This window comes from Sarcophilus harrisii, chromosome 1 (genome assembly GCF_902635505.1).
Source record: "Sarcophilus harrisii chromosome 1, mSarHar1.11, whole genome shotgun sequence".
NCBI classification, from domain to species: domain Eukaryota; kingdom Metazoa; phylum Chordata; class Mammalia; order Dasyuromorphia; family Dasyuridae; genus Sarcophilus; species Sarcophilus harrisii.
This window is the reverse complement of record NC_045426.1, coordinates 214,237,697-214,256,646: the sequence shown is the minus strand read 5'-3', so window position 1 is coordinate 214,256,646 and position 18,950 is coordinate 214,237,697. Positions and strand designations below refer to the sequence as shown.

General features: G+C 38.8%; 1 protein-coding gene across 1 annotated transcript in view; it reads left to right on the top strand.

Moving 5' to 3' along the window:
* Nucleotides 1–2,466: 2,466 nt before the first annotated feature.
* ANP32B (acidic nuclear phosphoprotein 32 family member B) overlaps nt 2,467–18,950 on the top strand; it is a 33,396-nt gene continuing 16,912 nt past the window's right edge. Inside the window, exons 1-2 of the mRNA XM_031969316.1 lie at nt 2,467–2,804; nt 17,173–17,322. Coding sequence (XP_031825176.1) covers nt 2,757–2,804; nt 17,173–17,322 — 198 coding nt within the window. The 5' untranslated portion in view covers nt 2,467–2,756. The remainder of the gene's footprint in view (nt 2,805–17,172; nt 17,323–18,950) is intronic.

Sequence of the window (18,950 nt, the reverse complement as noted above, 5' to 3'; positions counted from 1 at the left end):
TCACTGGACTGCCAAAAGGGTCCATAACCAAAAAAAAAGTTAAGAACCCCTGAAGTAAATATTGCCCTCCAAAAAGACAGAAACAGACTTTGTTGCTGCTTCTACACAGAAATAGAAGACAATAAAAATACCTAGCAATCACAGAACTCCAGGAAATTTTTTTTTACTTATTTAAGAAATGTTTTGTGAAAGGGCCTTTCTTGGAAGCTGAGGAGGTAGACTTTGATAGGATTATAGTATTTAGTGGAGAAGATCACTTAATCCCAATTGTATAGCAGAAATCTACTTTATCTTCTCTCTTCTTCTTTTTTTTTTTTTTTTATTTAATAGCCTTTTATTTACAGGATATATACATGGGTAACTTTACAGCATTAACAATTGCCAAACCTCTTGTTCCAATTTTTCACCTCTTACCCCGCCCCCCACCCCCTCCCCTAGATGGCAGGATGACCAGTAGATGTTAAATATATTAAAATATAACTTAGATACACAATATATCTTCTCTCTTCATAGGCACGTCTTATAATCAATCAATCTAGCAAGGGACGGGGCCTTAGAGACATCTTTTTACTTAGAAGAAACAAAGTTAAGGTCACAAAATAATGTTTCTAGCTCTGCCTCTGCCAGTATGTAGCAGTATGACTTTTAGTAAATCACAATTCACCAATTTGGACCAGTTTCCTCATTTGTAAAACTGGGGTGGGGAAGCAGGAGTGAAGTGGTGAATCAGGTACTATTACATCTCATTTACCTTTCAGCTCTAATCTTCACTTTCTCTAAGATACCTACTACTTTAAGTCTTATCCTCTTATGGAGCTTAATAGTACTAATTGTCTGTACTATTTCATTATGTACATATAGTACTGCTTTATATTAATTGTTTCTTGTGAGCCAAGGACTAAATCTTAAACTTCTTTTGTATATTTCTCAGTTCCTGGCACAGTGCAAAAGCAGAGTATTCAATTCATTTCACTCAATAAATGCTGTACTTGTTCAATGCATGAATGCACTCTTACCAAATGTATTTGTATTTAAACAGAATCCTCCATTTTAAAGAATTGTACAGTAATTTCAGTGCCACTCCTTAAGTTAGCTCACGTTGAAACATAATTTCGTTACATACTTTTATGTCAATTTTATTCTTTATGTCACTTCCTTTCTGTTAATGTTTAAGAAAACAAAGTGACGATGACTTTGCACGATAAAAAGCCAATGAGCATAGTAATATGCTCTATAGAAAATTAAAATGAATCCTTAGATCCTAAGTATCTTCTTATTCTCAAAACGATAGCTAAAAATATTTAATCTCCTCTCAAATGCTGTTGATATCTATAAAATAACCGATTTTGTTCCTGGCAATAATTATAGATTAAAAACCAAGAAAGTATTTGAGAGGTTCATATAAAACCATGAGACATGCTTTGTGCCTGACTTAGGGAAGGAAGTCATTACGTTAGGCAACCTAACCACCTGTTAGAGTATCTGCTCCAGGTGCATCTCCTTTGCGTTACACATTGCCTGTAAAACACGGAACTTTACGCTTGTCAGTTCTTTCTGGGAAAAAAAAAAAAGCAATAACCTTGCAATATAATTTTAGTTGTAAAAGATTTAAATGCACAATTCGGCTTTAACATTTTACATATTGTCTGGGACCGAAAACGATCCTGTGTTGTGAAATAAAACGTGGAAGCACACACAGACAATCCCAAATCTGCTTCTCTTTATTGAACATCCCATAACTAAAGTGGATAACAGTACAGATTTCCCTCTCTCTCGCAATCGTCTCCTTTCCTGTTACTCAGACGACGGGTGCAGCTGTTTTATTGATCTCCTCCCAGATCCGACTCATCCAGCTGGGTGAGGCAGGGAGACAGAAAACGTAGTTCGACTTTAATGTGCTTCAGTCCCATTTCCAATTCTCCCTTAGAAATCATTCCTTAAGATTTTACTAGCGTGCCACACAGACGTATTTGTCAAAAGGGGGTGAGGGGGCCGGCGGGCGGGGAACATTATCAATCACCTTTCCGGTCCCCTAATTCTCTCCAGGGGAAAATGATTAGGTCCGGACTCTTGGGAGCCTGATTCTTTCCTCAGAGGTGACCCACGAGTACTTACATAAGTAGGCAGTTTTAAGCTATCTCCTTAAGACTTTTAGGACACGCCACGTGGGGACAGCACACAGACATACTTACACACATGTCTATCTGTCCGCCTATCCATCCTCGCCCATCCCCCTCTCCCGCCCTCCCCCGGGAAGCCGAGCATCCCCCACCCCAGGCGCGGTCGGGGCAGCGGGGAAAGGAAGCGGAGCCCGGCTCAGCCGCTTTCGGCAGAGCCGCTAACGCTCCTCCTCCTCCTCGGCCCCCCTCGCGTCTCGGGCGGCCTCGTCCTTGGGTGCCCCGGGTGCCTGGCTGCGCTGCGCCGCTCCGCGGCCGCCCGCCCGCCTCGGTGCTGCCGCGTTGCCTGTTTAAGCGCGGTGCCGCTCTCGGCCGGGGGCGGCGGTAGCGAGGCCACCACAGCCGCTCTCCAGTCCCCTTTTCCCTCCATGGTTTCGCTTCGCTCTTGTGAGTAACTCGGGCTTTGGGGCTCCGCTCGCGCGTTCCTTCGGGGGGGGAAGAGAAGCCGGCAGGGCCCTCCCTCTCTCCCTCAAGGACTCGCCTTTGGACAGTTCATTCTCCCGAGGACCGAGCCCCTCCTCTCCCCCCTCCTGCCCCCGGAAAGTTAGTTTGAAGAGGGGGGGGCCGAGAAACGTAGACATGAAGAGGAGGATCCACCTGGAGCTGAGGAACCGGACCCCGTCGGATGTAAGCGGTGCCCCCGCCCCCGCCGGAATCCCCCCCTCTGCGCCCACCCTCAGGACCTGCATGTAATGGGGACCACATGGGGGGGGCGGCCGGGCCGGGGGGAAGGTGCCTGGGAGCCCCGCCGGAGCGGGGCGCGGAGGGCGTTTCGCCCTCTTCCTCTCGCCCCCGGCCGCCGGGTGCAGGCTCGCCCGGCGGTCCGCTCCGGCTTGGGAATCCGACGAGCGATTAACTCTTTAGGCGCTGCCTGGGCCCCGTCGCCCGCCGTCCGCCCGAAGCCGGAGCCCTCGGGGGAGCGGGAGGAGGAGGATGGGGAACAAACTTTTATCCTCCCGCCTCGCTGGCATCTTCCCGGCCGGCAGGGGTGCGAGTGCCGGGCCCGGGCCGCGCGGGGTTGGGCTGGGGGAATTGTGTAACGCTGGGAGCCATGTTGGTCGCCTCTCTCCAGGATGCGGGGAGCGGAAAGCTCCGACTCGCCCCTGGGGCTCTTGGGTGGGGGGAGGTGTCGGAGAAGCCCTGAATGGGGCGAGCTAGGGTGGGGAGGGGGCTGAGGCGAGTTTTGAGGCTGGGCAGGAGGGCGAGGGTAACTACCCCCACCCCCACCCCCACCCCGTACACACACCCCATTAACCCGCTGCCTCGGAGGCGGTGGGGACCGAACCACAAGTGCTGAGGGAGGGAGGAAGGCGGGGACGGACTAGGGGGAGGGGAAATCCCTCCTCCATCCCGGCGGGAGGGGGGGGCACCGGGAGGAGGGCGCGGCCCCGGGGGGAGGGGAAGAGGCGCGCGAGGGCCGCCTCTCTGGGGCCAAGTTTTTAAAAAGGGGGCTCAGTTCCCGCCATTTTTCAAGGGCTAAAAATAAAACTTTTTTTTTCTTCCCCTTTCCCCTCCCCGTTTCTTTTCCCCTCTCTCCTCAGTTAGGCCAGAGGAGAGGAGGGGAGACTGGCGGGACGCAGGGGGAGGGGGGAGGGGAGACTTCTCACCCGCGGCGAGCCCCCGCTCCCTCCCCCGGGGGCTCGACCCCCTCCGCGCGGGCGGCGGCCGGGGCTTTCTCGGTCTTAGGTGCGCCATAGCGCGACGTCGCCATGTTGTTCGCTTCCCGTCTCCCTCCGCGGAGGCGACTCCGCCGGGGAGTCAGCCGCCGCCCGCGCATCCTCGCGGCTCGGCTCGCTTCCCCACCCTGCCCCGAGCCCCGTTTCCTCGGGACGCTTCGTGGACGGGGCAGTCCAGCCGCGACCGAGGCATCCGTCGGCGGGGGCGGCGTTTGGTCCTCTGCCCTCCGCCGCCGGAGCTCTGCCTCTGCAGCTGGTGGGACCCCGCGCTGCCGGGCCGGACTCTGCCTCCCCGCCCCCCCAACCTCCTCATTTCTTAAAAGGGCGATGTCAGCTCCACGAGTTTCCCCGGGTGAATCGCCCAGAGGATCCGAGGGGCTCGGGGCTCCGTGGGGAGGGGAGATGCCATTTCGCTCTGGAAAAGGCGGAAAGGCACGTGGTCTCCCCCTCTCCGCACTCTCGGAGAGCCCTGGGCCTCTCTGGGCTGCAGGGGGCTGTGATGCCGCCCCGTTTGGAAGGGGACAGGGTGTTTCCCTGCTTTAATTGTGGACGGCGAAGCGCGATCCTCACTCGCTGTCCCCCGCCCCCATCATAAAAGGACCGTGCTCTGTGCCGTCCTCTCTCTGTTCTCCTCTTTATCTCCTCCACTCGGCCCTCTGTCCTCCACCCCGTCCTCTCTCGGTCCCATGAGCCCCTTCCCTCCGTATCCTCCAAGGGCTCCCCCTTGCCGGGCCCTGGCCGTGGAATGGGACACGAGGTTGAACCCCTACCTTGAGCTGAATCCACTTCTTGGCGGTGGTGACTTTACAAAAGCGGCATTATAACTTGGGGGCAGGGGTGAAATGCTAATGAACGAGGGGGAGATCTCCAGGCTAGTGAAGTTGTCAAATAATATATTCTGGTCTTTGGAAGCAGACAACTCATTTTGTACTCAAAGTGTGACCTTGAGTTAAAGGCCTTTAATTAAGGCTTAAGTAAGTTTTTTTTTTTAAGTTTTTAAAAATTAGTTGACCATCGTGCTGCAATAGGAGCAATTGGCACCCCCCCCCCTTTTTTTGTAATGGACTCTTTGACAGTCTAGTGACATTAATAATATAATAGGAATATAGCGCTTTAAAATGTGCTTTTACATTATGTCATATATCGCTGTTCCTCCTACAAGATACTGTATCTTCCCAACTCAGGGCGTTTTGCTCGGCTTTGCCTGTTCCTGGAATGCTCTTAATTTCCGCCTCCAGGCTTCTCTGACTTCTTTCACAACCTAGCTAAAATCCCACCTTCTACAGCCCTTTCTCAATCCTTAATTCTAGTGCCTTGATTACACAGAGCACAGTGTCCGCAGTATATAGTAAAGGTTTAATTAATCCTATTATTGCCTAGCATGTGTGAGTAATACCTGCACATATATATATATATATATATATATATGTCTCACTACATGTGTGTTAGCATGTGTGAGTAATACATGCACATATATCTCACTACATGTGTGTTAGCATGTGTGAGTAATACATGTACATATATATCTCACTACATGTGTGTTAGCATGTGTGAGTAATACCTGTACATATATATGTCTCACTACATGTATGTATCTTTTGATTGTCACAAGCTGGAATGTGGTATATCTATTATCCTTATATGTGTATTATGATGTATGTGTACATTATGGACCCCTCAGAATAATGATTTAAATGCATAAAGTAATGTTTAGGATTACAAAGGAAATCAGTTAAGAACTAATTATATAGACCATTAAAGAATTGCCATTTCATACATAACATCATTTACATAATTAAGTCATTACTTAGGACTTAGAGAGTAAACTTTTAAAAATTCTTTTTTGCCTTCCAAGTTAGCTTCTTATAGCTTTTTTGTTTCTTCTTCTTCCCTCCTCCAGGCTTTTGTGGGCCATTTCTCAGAACAATGATTTAAATGTATAAAATAAAATATACAACATTACCAAGGAAATCAATGATATTGAATTAGTTACATGTATATATTTTAAAAATATGTAACATTTTAATGTGCAAGGATCCTAAGTTAAGAATGCCTGATCTAGAGGCTTAAAGTCTTGCAACTTCATTTTCATACAACACTACCTGCACAACTGAAAAAATAGTTGGGTTAGGTATGTCTTTTCTCAACAATTCTCATTGAAAAGTGGAAACTGATAGGACCTAGAGATCTCACTAGACTTTTAAATAGTTTAAAATTACCTTCAACGATTTGGCCAATAATAAAATCCTAAAAGAAGGAGACTAGGTCATAGCATTATTGAAGATCAAAGTTTCTTTTAGGGAGATAATATACAAGTAAGGAAAATATGAATTTGAATGAGTGGTCCAATGCTATGACAGGTGTGAATGTATTAAGTGTTCTCTGAAAGATCTCAAGAGTTTACTTGGGAGTTTTTTATTCCAGGAATGTTATCTAAGCACTTACAGGCTGAGCACTACTGGGTAAACAGTAGGAGAGGTAGGTAGATAGGTGGTCTGGTGAATAAAGTGAACTTGGAGTGAGGAAAACCTTGGTTCAGAATCCTGTCTCAAACATTTGCTAGCTTCACAATCCTAGGAACAAGGCACTTAACATTAACTCTGCTTTAGTTTTCTCTTCTGAGGAGTGGTGGCTGGAAATGAGAGAAAAGATCATAGAATTTATTTTCTCCATTATTTGACTTCTCTGGGTTTCAAATTGATGGCAAAACAGTATCAAATAGGAATTATGTTAATTAGTGCAAACAAATTATGCTAAAATAATATTCATTCTTATTTAAGTTTCTAAAATGAAAATAGGGCTACTTCACTGGGCTGATGTAGGAAAACTAGGCAAGAATTAATTAATTGCCAGCTCCAGCTCATTTTCTTTTCATAATGAAAAGCTTACTGACCGTTTAATACTCTCTTAAAGTGAAGCAGTTAGGTGACTTGGGATCAGTCATTAGCCTTTGGTTTGGACAATAAATGAATATTAAATTATTCATATTTGAGTATAGTGTTGCATCTATATAACTTGAAAAATGTTATTTGAGGATCTTGTATTTTGTATATGATGTAGGAGGAACATCTATGAATTGAGGAAAAACCAGAACTCATGTTCAGATGAGTATTTTCCTTCAGAAGCAACTGTCTTAGAAAACTATACACTTTATGTATGATGCAGATGTAAAAACATTTTCTTAAAAGAATTCTTTTGGAATTTAATCTTTGGACCCAGTTCAGGAGGCAAACAGCCCCATTATTTTATTGTCTTGTCTTTTGTTTAAAGGATAATCAGACCTGACTAATGTTGGTACCACTAAAAACCAGGCTCCACTCCAGCCCCCTTTAAAACCTCCTTTATAAGGAGAAGCCTGTTGCTGTAGTAAGATAGAATATTGCATCTGGAGTCAGACCTAAATTTGGACTTAAACTGCTGCATTACTGGGCATCTAGGTGGCAAAGTTTATGGATCAAGTCATTTAATCTAATCCTGTTTGCCTCAATTTCCTGTAAAAACCTGTGAAAATGAGCTGGTTAAGGAAATGGCAAACCTTTCCAATATGTTTGCCGAGAAAACCCTAAATGAGGTCACAGGAGAGTCAGACATGACTGAAAAGTAGCTGAACAATAATTGAACTTGATTTGGTGAGAATTCCTCTTTTAGGTCTTGGTTTCTTCATATGAAAAAGGAGAGGATTGGACTTGGTGACCTCTGAAATCTCCTCTCTAAATCTGATCATAACAGCTTCATTCTCTGCAGCAAAGCCTGTAGATGTATAAAGTAGTTACATTTTGACCAGTAATATAATAGAAAAATTAGGACAATTATCTGGAGACCTTAGATTTCAAAAGTGGCTTTTGCCTCATTTTTACAGTGCAGGAGCTACTTTTTATGTGAGGTCTTTCCTGAAGCCTCATTTCCTTCTATTATTTTTGGTTATTCTTTAAATACTTTATATCCTTTAGATCCATGTTATATGCTTCAGAAGAGCTCCTTGAAGTCAAGGCCTATTGGTTCCTTCTTATTTCACAGGGCCTCTCCCGTTGACATGCCCATAGCATATACCTAAAAAAAAATCTTTGTTGAATTTAATTTATTGAATTCAGGCAGTATCCACTTATATCCAGTGTCCACCTGAACAAAATGGTAGAATAGGCTTTAATTTAGGAGCTCTTTATCCAGAGGAACATTGGTAGGACATTACTATCAAAGATAACTATGAGATAATTGCATATCACCAAGCCCTTTAGCTTATAATTAAATGTATATTTTGTGTAATAGATGCCCATATAATTAATTAAATTGCATATTAGCTGTTTATGTAAAGTCTTGTCTTTATTTTTCTAAGTAGGTGGGGCAATAAACTTATTAGGAAGGTTTTCTTAAAAAAAAAAAAAAAGTATGATTTTTAGCATTTTTAGGAGATGACCTTGTTAAAGCAGTTTAGCTATATTTTTTCACTTAAATTTTATTTTATTTTTAATTAATACAAACTTCCTCTCTCACTTCTCCCTTACCACTGAATGAAAAAGGAAAAACAATGTAGTCTCAACAAACATGCATAGATAAGTAAAGCAAATTCCCCCATTGGCTCGGTCCAAAAATTTATTTCTCATTTTGCATTTTGAGCCCAGCGTTTCTTTGTCAGGAGAATGGAATTGTGCTTCATTTTTGATCCTCTGGAATTATGATTTATCATTGTGGTGATCAAACTAACAAATACCCAAGTTCAAATTTGGCTTCACACTTAATAGCTTTGTGGCTGGGTAAGTCATTTAACTTTTGTTTGCTTTTGTTTTCTCAACCCCAGAATATCTGGGATATTCTAATCCCAGAAATAAAAATGGAGAATTATTGTGAAATATCTATAAGTTTTAATTGTTATTCCAAGTTATGAAATAGTTTTTTGATAGTAAAAACAGTTAAACAAAAGAGCCATGCTTCTCATAAGTGGTTTGTGATATTGGGAATAAAATTTATCTGAATATTTAAAGTTTTTGTTTTCAAACATATGTTATTTGGCACTAACTTTTGTGGCCTGTCTTTTTTGTGTAACATTTCAATTATTGACAGTCCAGCATTTGTTATTTTTAATGCTTTTATGGTCATAGTCTCATAAATCTAAAGCTAAAAGAAACCTCCTCAGACCAGCCACTACAACTCATTTTACAGATGAGGAAACTGAGACCCAGGGAACTTAAATGAGTTACAAATGGTTATACAGGTAGTGAGGAGCAAAGGTAAAATTTGAACTCGGCTCCTCTGATTTTCGAGTTAGTATCTTTTTTGTTGTATTACAAGATAGATTAGCTTTTCCTTTTTGTTGAGCACCTATATTTCTTTCTAGTTTCATTTTTATAAACAGTGTTATTATAAATATTATTGTATAAATTGCTTTGTTCCCTTTTGAGATTACTTTCTTTGGGATACATTATGTCCAAATGAAATAATTCATAATCACAAGATTTTTAAAGTTGCAAGGAACTTCAAAAGCCATCTAATTCAGCTTCTATCCAAAAGGACAGTAATGTACTCTACCAGTGACTCTGGCTTGAAGACAAAGTGCCCTCACTCCCCCCCTCCCCATAAGGGGAGGAGAACCCAATCATCTCCCATGGTATGCCATTTGATTTCATGACAGGTTTCTCCCTGTTAGAAACTGGTGGTATCAAGCCTAAAAGCACAACTTCCACTCATTCTCATGCTTTTGTCTCTTGAAACCAATGGAACAAAATCCCTTTCCCTCTACCCTCACCCCCCACAACAGCCTTTTAAATACTCGAAGAACAGGTATCATTCGTTTCCTTTTCTCTAAGCTAAGCATATTTAGTTCTTTCAGTGGATCCTTATGACCTGAGTTAGAATGCTGCCTGCTGTTTGCTCATTATATAACCCTGGGCAACTTGACCTTGTCAGCCTCGGTTTCCTCATCTATAAAATGATAACAAATAAGGATCAAATGAGATAATATGTGTAAGGGCTTTGCAAACCATAAATAAATGTATCACATATATGTAGACAATCACATGGGTGTGTATATATCTAGCTAGCTATGTCTGTTTCGACATATAAAACATCAGCTATCATTATTATGTGATCCTCACCATTCTTGTAAGCCTTATATTATGCTATCCAGATTATGTGTCCTCCTTAAATTGTGGTGAATGCCCAGTCCAGTTCTGAATATTCCAGTTATGTTCCTACCGTGGCAGCCTACAAAAGGACCAGCACCCCCTTCTTCCCTGAAATTAATGCAGCCCAAGGTCACATTAGCGCTTTTGTCTGCAATATCATACTGCTGACACATAATGGGCTTTTACTTTAGTCCACCAGAACCTTGTTCTTTTCAGATTAAACTGCTATGTAATTATACCTCCCTCATCTTGAATTGAATATGAAGGATCTTTACTATATATTACCAAATTACTCTCCAGAAAGGTTAAACAATTGAAGTGCTAACTGGGCTATCTACCTGTTTTTCCCAGAAAATTGAAATTGTTTTATCACTTTAATTTTAGCTGGTATGATGGGTATATAATATGTGAGTGTGTATGTGTATATAACTATCTATCAAGTTATTTTAATTAGCACTTCTGAAAATTGCTGATAATGACTATACATTCTTTTATCATATTGTATTGTCACTTTCTTGGTATATAAATCATCTGTGACATATTTTTATCTCTTGTTTGCTGGTACCTTTTCTTTTTTGTCTCTAAGATATTTAATTACCAATGGATTTCTGTATCTAATTTGATAGTTTAGTGAATTCTTGATGACATTTGATTTTTATCATTACCAATGCAAATAAAAAGAGCTATCATTTATAGAAAAAATTTAGGTTTGTAGAACTTGTTACAAATATTAATATCTCATTTTATCCTCACAACAACCCTAGAAGATAGATGCTACTTTTATCCTCATTTTATAGACAAGAAAACTGAGGTGGACAGAATAAGTAATTTACTTGCCTAGGGCCATATAATTAGATAGTGTCTGGGATCATATCCTTTTCCCAGGTCCAGCACTCTGCTGGACTACCTAACTTCCTCTAAATTCTTTTGTGTTTCTCATCCTGTCCAATTCTTGTTCATACTCTTAAATGCTACATAAAGGTCTTCCTTTTTTTCTTTTTTTAGCAGCAACTATATTGTTGTTCATCTTTCATTTTTCAAAGAGGACCATTGACATAATTGGTAATGGTTTGACTTGTGGATGAATTGGATTTAAATGAGACAGTTACACAAAGTCATTTGCCTCACTTTCTGCCTGAGTCATCAAGCACTGCGGCTGACAAGTGGCAATGACCTCAGATGCAGTGGATGACCAACTTCCAAGCACTGCCCAGCCCCTGCTTTGGCCACTTATCATCTGCTCATTCCATTGGGGGAAGTCTTCACATGCTTGGGGTAGACATTCCCTTAACTCATGGATTTGAAGCCAGTCAGTTTCCCTTAACCTGGTTTAGCATGTCTACCAAGACAGTTTTATAGAGGTGTAGATGTTTCACATGCTACAACTTGTTGGAGCCACGGGTAAGAGTTGGGTGAAAGTGGACCTCAAATGTGAAAAAACAACCCTGAAAAAGGCTCAACAAGTCCTCACACCAGAGGTGCAGGTCCTCCTGAGCCTTATATAGCCCAACAACTTGTTGATATTTTTAAGAGAAATGACTAGTATGTACTCCATTAAATTTGAAGCATAAACTATGCAGAGGGAATAAATGAAATTAGTCTAAAGAAGTGTATTGAAGCCATTTTAGAGGGCTTTGAATGCCAGACTCTCGGGAGTCTTATATAATATGTATTAAGAAACCATTGAAGTTTTTAAAACAGGGGAGTGATCAGGTCCATGCATCAGGAAATTATTCCTCATAGCAATGTAGAGATTATTTAAAAGACTATAATGAGGATTTGAAGAAATGCAAGGGAATTATTAGAGATTTTGGAGAGAATGGTAATGTTTGTCTTTTGCCATTAAATATTTTTTTATGAGGCTATAATTGTGTTTTTGTGACCCAAGTGTGGGTGTCTGTTTGGGATTTGTATTTATGTGACCATTCTCTTTGTGTCAGCCTTGTAACGCCATGCTCATTTGTGCCCCAGAGCTTTAGCAAAACTTCTTTGAAACAGGAAGTCCTTTGTAATCTCTTTAAGCAAAAAAGGAAATAGCAATGGGGCCCTTCAGTGATTTTAGTACCTTCCTCTTATTCTGTTTCTCTACTTTCCCTTAGTAGCTTCAAAATCCTGATTAATTGTAGTATTATTAACATGTGTTAAATAGTTAGAGGTCCACTTTCATCTTTCTAGTTATAAAAAGTTGAATCCATCAGAGACTTTATAGCCCCCAAAGGAGCCAATTCTAATTTTTTATTTTGCATTTTCCACTTGGCTCCTCCCCCAAGGACACTCACGCACACATGCACACATCTTGAGGTAAAATGTGGTCTTTTCTGTTATAGTGCTCAAAACTTTCACTTAATTTTTTCCCCTAGCATAGATAAAAAAATTTTTTTAATGAATTTAAATTAACACTTGAGAGATTTTATTTTAAATATTTTTTTGGTATAGGAAAACCATCAATAATATCTAATGTCTACATTTGCTTAACAATTTTAAGAAAAACAATAGAATGAAATTTAAAGAAATACAAGTAGGTGCAAATGGAAACCTTGCTTAAAAAACTTCAACTGTTGCCAGTCACTATGTTATTTGAACCTGGCCTAAATAGATTGACTATTGTTTGTTTTAGAGTCCTAGACTTTCTAAGCTTTTAAAAATCTGTATTTCTTACTTTAGACTGTAATTGGCATAGTACTCAGTATGAAAACTTGTCTCTTTGATCTGAACTTTGCTTGCCTGTACTTGGCTGGTCAGTCTTTGGACCAGACAGAGTTCCTCAAACTTTTTAAATAGGGGGCCAGTTCACTGTCCCTCAGACTTGCTGGAGGGCCGGACTATAGTAAAAACAAAAACTTTGTTTTGTGGGCCTTTAAATAAAGAATTCATACCCCTGGATGAGGGGAATAAATGTCCTCAGCTGCCGCATCTGGCCCGCAGCCGTAGTTTGAGGACCCCTGCTTTGGACATTTGTCATTTTTAGAAGTTTTTCTAGTAGTTTACCCCACTCTGCTGACTCTAATGGAAAGTATGTACCATTTTGGGTTACTTGACTTTGTTACTTGGCTTTGGCTTTAACTTCCCCTGACCAAAAAAAAAAAAAAATTAATTTCCTATCCCCAAACATATCTTCTGTGAATTCAGGAGAAAATTCAGGTAGTTACCTAGCTAACTTTCAAGTGATTTGTTGGCTTAGAAATGAAAGCAATTTTGTCATTTATAATGGGACGAGGGAAGGATTCGGAAGTAAGACAAAAATCAATGACTAATTGTGTTTATGTTTTGTAAAAAAAAAAAAAATACCCTCAAATTCACTTAGGAGATTGGGACCAAATAGAAGTGACTGAGTTGTAAATTTAAAAACCAATAAAAGATGCCATTGAGTTGGATAGATGTTGCCAGGAAGACAGGAGATCAGCCATTAGTAAGAAGCCATGTTGCTTGTGATTTTTCTTTGATAATAATTGGCTATACAGGTACTACCTGCTCTTGTATCTTAAAGGAAACATCTGTGTGTTACAAGAGAGCAGGGTCATTTATCATGTGAAGACAACCTCATTTAACTTCCTTTGATAGTGGTATAAGACTAGTAAGGCAATATGGAGTAGTGGATAAAGAACTAATCTATTAGCTAGGAAGACATAAGGTTCACTTCTAGCGTATTACAACCAGGGTAGGGACTGGGGAGGTTGGGCGTAGAGAGAGGAGAGAGAAAAAAATTAATCTATATAAATATATATTCAAATGTACATATATAGAAATATATGTGTGTATGTAAACTCAAGTTACATAATATAATACACTTGTATACATGTGATAAGACTAGTAGAGCATACTGAAAAATGTATCTAGATTTCAGTAAAAATTTTGTTACTCTCTCTTATGGATCAAATGGTAAAATACTTGCTGAATGCTAGAATAGTTAGATGGAGAGAAAGTACCCCTATCTCCCCAAGGAATTCTGGTTTTGTTATCCTATTGTGAGGTTTTTAGTAGTGTACCACAAAGATCTGTCCTGGATCCTTATTTCTGAGCATTTCTATCAGTGACTCATTTGAAATACAGATGCTATACTTATTAAAATTTAGGTTATAGAAAGCTGTTAGGAATAATTATGAATATAATATGTAAGAGAATCTGAATCCTAAGTGCTTTTTAACATTGGGAATAATGTGGTAAATCCAATAGGATATTAAATTCATTAGAGAGCAGTAAAAAGTAGCAGAACAATAGATCTGGAAAAAATTTTAGAGGCCAGATAAGCTAACGTTATTTTAAGGAAACTGAAAATGGGGGCTTAAGTGATTTCACTAAAGGAAGTCTTCTGCCTCTTCAAAAAATAAAAATCAACTACATATATAAAAAATTGGGTAAGATGGTTTAACAATTCCGTGGGATAAACAACTAGGGCTTCTCAATGAAGACTGAGTAAGAGTCAGGGATATAAAGCTGCACTATTAGAAATAATTAGTATCAGGTGGATTTTGTATCAGAGTCCCTTAACTTCAAATAGACCTTAGGAAAAAGGTAAGATCCCAGCTGTGGGGAACCTGGGATGCAGATTCATTCAGCACTTCCAAATTGTTTTTAGTGTTCTATGTGTTTCAAACCTCAGTCAACATAACAGCATGTCCCAGAACCCATGACACCCTTGGGAGAGCACGTATAGCACAGAGAGAGCAGACGGACACATGGGGAAAAGCAACCTTGCAATACATGAACCTCTTAGCAACATTTATTTGTTACAACAAGGCTCCATCTGTGCCTTTGTTCTTTGTTCAGCACCATAAAATTTTGCATAAACAGTATTGTGAAAACTAGTTTCAAAACGCCAGAAGTGAACCTCTACTTCCCTCTGATTTTATGAGTGGTTGCAAGTAGTAACAACATAAAAGATAGGCTAGCTTACTAGCTCTTCTAACTCTTAATACTTGTAGGATTGACATCTCATAATTCTTTGTGGCCATAGAGAAGAAAATAAGGACCTATAGATGTTACAGGGCACCAGATCTTATCTAAATAGAAAGTAAAATTTTTAAACAGTTGTCTGAAAATGAAATAGATTGGCTAGTGAAATTCTTTGATTTTGAAATCAGTGGTCTAGGCATATTAACATCGTAGATCAAAGTCTCCAAATTTATTGAAATCTGTAGTCATGACCCAAGTTTGCATAGGGTTGCAATTATTTGCTTATTTGATTCATACTATTCATTAAATCATAGGTATCTTGAAAATCCATTACTTCTAGGTGCCTTTCAGGCATTTATTATTATAAGAGTAATTTAAATTTGTATAGTAATCTGTAGCCCTAAAAAGTATTTTCACATTTAATCTTAATAAATCTGGGAGGTAGACAGAATAGGTGTTATCCATTCTTGAGAGCTGAGGAAATGGAGCCTGAAAATGATAAAGTTACATAGCTAATAACTTAGAATTGGGATTTGATTTTTCATGAATTGTGCTTTATCCATGATTTATAGCCTTATACCATCAATTGAAGAATATTGGTATTAGATGGATTTTTGTATCAGGGAGCCACTTGAGATTGTTGAAACCTATATAATTTCCTAAATTCTTCCCTCTGCTCCTTTATTGTGGGCATATCTCATTATCCATATGCCATATCTAGCTGTCTCTGTCTTTTCTGTGAATATACTCAATTGACAACCTATCTTAACCTGTACAAAACACATTCTTTATCTGTTTGTATATTTTTTGAGTGGTCGTCTCATTGAGGAGGTTCTATAGTATTCTGGTATCTGATACATTTAGCACATCTATCAAGAAATCTTTATATGATTGTAACACATATGTATGAATCTGAAAGAAAGTCTTTAGGATACCCTTTTGTTTTACCAAATTAAACACTTTTTTTGGAGGGGGGCAATCAATGAATAGTAAATTTAGTAAGATCTTGTAATCTTTGCACCTTTTAGGCAGTCATGTAAACTGAGGAAAATGCCTTATAATAGAAAAATCTACAAAACCCTGACTCATCTATTCTTGCATTTTTGTTAAGTATAGCTGTGATTAATGTGAAAGTCACTCTGGAGAAGAGTTTATAGAAATGAGAAGTAGGTGTATAGGTCACTTTTTGTTGAAGTCATCTAGATCCTTCCTCTTATTTTAATAATATAATTTTCTCTATTTGATTGGTATTTCTTTCTTTGAAATATTCTGAAAATTGATCACTTAGTGCTTTGAAAATTATGACTATTTCTTCTGTATGTATTTGGGCAGATCCTCAGCTATTCTGGACAACTTTATTTTTTCTACATTTTTATTTCCTTATGTAACACATGAGATACTGAAGTGTTAGTGGTCCCATTATTGTCTTTGATGATGAGAATCAAACACCATGAAAATTCCAGTAATTCTGTTTCTTTTTGCGCCTATTTGTTGTCCTCCTTCCAGCTTAATTTTTGTATTGAGATGATTTAGCATAATTGGATCTGGGATCACTCTATGAGGTGATATACAAAAATCGATTACTATCTTCAATAATGGTTCATAAATGAATTTTTAACTAGCATATGTGTCTTTACTTGGCAAGATCATATATTGTTGACAGTTTCTAAACTCTTTTGCCATTATTTTTGTAACGGATACTTTATATTACTTAAATGAATATAGAAATTAAATCATGTGTTCTTTTTTCCATGATGAAAGAATTTTGAAGAAACTGAAAATAGGCTTATGTAAGTGTAAAACCTCTCTTTGACCACAAAATTTAAAATTCTAAGCTTAGGCTTCATTATCTTGGTATTGAAGGGAGGGGGGAAAACACAAAACATCTTTTCTTTCCATGGCCACTTTCTCCAAAGTAATGATTTCCCTGTCAGTATGGATATTGGCATTTTTCCCCTCTTCATATTACTTCATCTAGGAATAACTTTGAAAAGAGTTTAAAAGGTTGGAGGAGATAAGATTCCTCATTTTTTTTATTGACTAAAAAATATATATTTTCTGCTTTGGAAAGTAGAAAATACACCCCTTTAGTACATGTATTTTATATTTTATATAGTATTTTATAGGGTAATACCCCCATCTTGTGGCTTACTAGGATATTGTCACTAAAGACATTGTCATGTTGCATTTATACAACAATTTACTTTGTGAAAAGATTTCCTGGCAAGTCATTTTGGAGGAAAGTGGGATCTGGAACTGATTGTGTTTATTGTAAATTTACTTTTTTTTCCCCCTTCTTCTCTATAGGTAAAAGAACTTGTCCTGGACAATTGTAGGTCAGATGATGGGAAAATTGAGGGTTTAACAGCTGCATTTGTGAATTTAGAGTTCCTCAGCTTAATAAATGTTGGATTGTCTACAGTTTCAAATCTCCCTGAACTACCTAAGCTGAAAAAGGTAAGCATTTATCCTTTCATTCAAAGAATGAAGTTGAGATTTCCTAATGAGAATTTATATGATCCTATGATGTGTTCAATAGATTATGTTCCAGCTGTAGCATGACAAAATTTTAGTCAAAATCTGCCTTAGAGATTATTCCGCCCTCTCATTTTATAAATGAGGAAATAGAACCAGACAGATTGAACAACTTGACTAGTAGTTGAACTTTTAATATTTTCATATTGAAGTCATTTTTCTACAATTGCCACTATTTTGCTTTTAAGGTTATTTAATTTGTTGGAAAATTTTTTTACCCCACTTCATTTCTTATGAGAATAATTGAAACTCCATCTAAAAATACAGTTTGATTGCTATATTTTACCCCAAATTTTCATCTAGGCTTAAATTAACTTAAAAATATATTAAACAGGTTGTTGTCATCTAAAAAGTAAAGAATGCCTGGGAAGAATATCTGGAAGAAAAATGTATTATTAGTTATAGCTTACAGGGGCATACTATTTTAAGGGAAAGTACAGGGTTAAATAATGTCTTTAATATCTCAAAACTTTCTCAAAGTTATAGAACATTGCTATTTATGGAAATAGATAATTACTTGGGATTTCTTTATTTTCTTATATAATAGATAAACATTAAATAAAACTAATAGTTCATTAATTCAAAACTCTAAAACTTGGAATCTTTAGAAATTCTGGGGCAGTTCTAATTCTTAGTAAGAAGTTGGTTTAAGTAAAAAGGTAAATTTTTATTGCAAAAATACTGCATAAAAAATATTGAAAGGCTTCTGTATTTTAATGTTTCAACGGATAGCCTATAATTAAGTTCATCTAGTTTTACAATAAATTCTTTACAATGAAAAATAATCTACTTTACAACCAATGCTTTTCTGAGTTTTTGGAATAGACTGTAGAGAACATGTAGCTCTTTTCCTATTTGTATGCTTTATGTTTGATTTTTTTCCATCTCTCTAGCTAGACAGCTTAGGGGCAAAGTAGATAGTATTGGGCCTTAAGTCAGGAAGACTCATTTTCCTGAGTTCAAATCTGGCCTGTGTGACCCTTATTAAGTCAATCCCTATTTGCCTCAGTTTCCTCATCTGTATAACTTGGAGAAGGAAATGGCAAACCACTCCAGTATCTTTGCCAAGAAAAACGCTAAATGTGAATACAAAGAGTTGGATACCAGTGAAAATGAGCAAAAATCAATATGAAAATAATTTTATACCTTGTGGACCTCCTAAAAATATCTCAGGAAAATACAATTCTTTTGAGAAACACTGACATAATGGAGTTCGGAAAGATCTGGGTTCTACTCCTTCTTCTGTCACATGTTATGAGCAAGTCATCTCAACTCTCAGAACCCAGGCAAGTAATTCAGGATCCTGTTCAACTTGGGTTTCATGAGCTATCTATCTATTTTAAAAGCTATATAGATAGATAGATTTGTGTGCATTTTAAAATATTATTCTCTCATAGACTTCTCTATAAATTATCAAAGTAACCCATGATGCACAAAAAAGAATGAGCCCTCATTGTAAAACTCTAAATCATGGAGAAAGGACTGAGCTACATCTTTGATGTAAGGAATTTCCCATCAACACAACCCTCTCCCATCCCACCCTTTAAAAA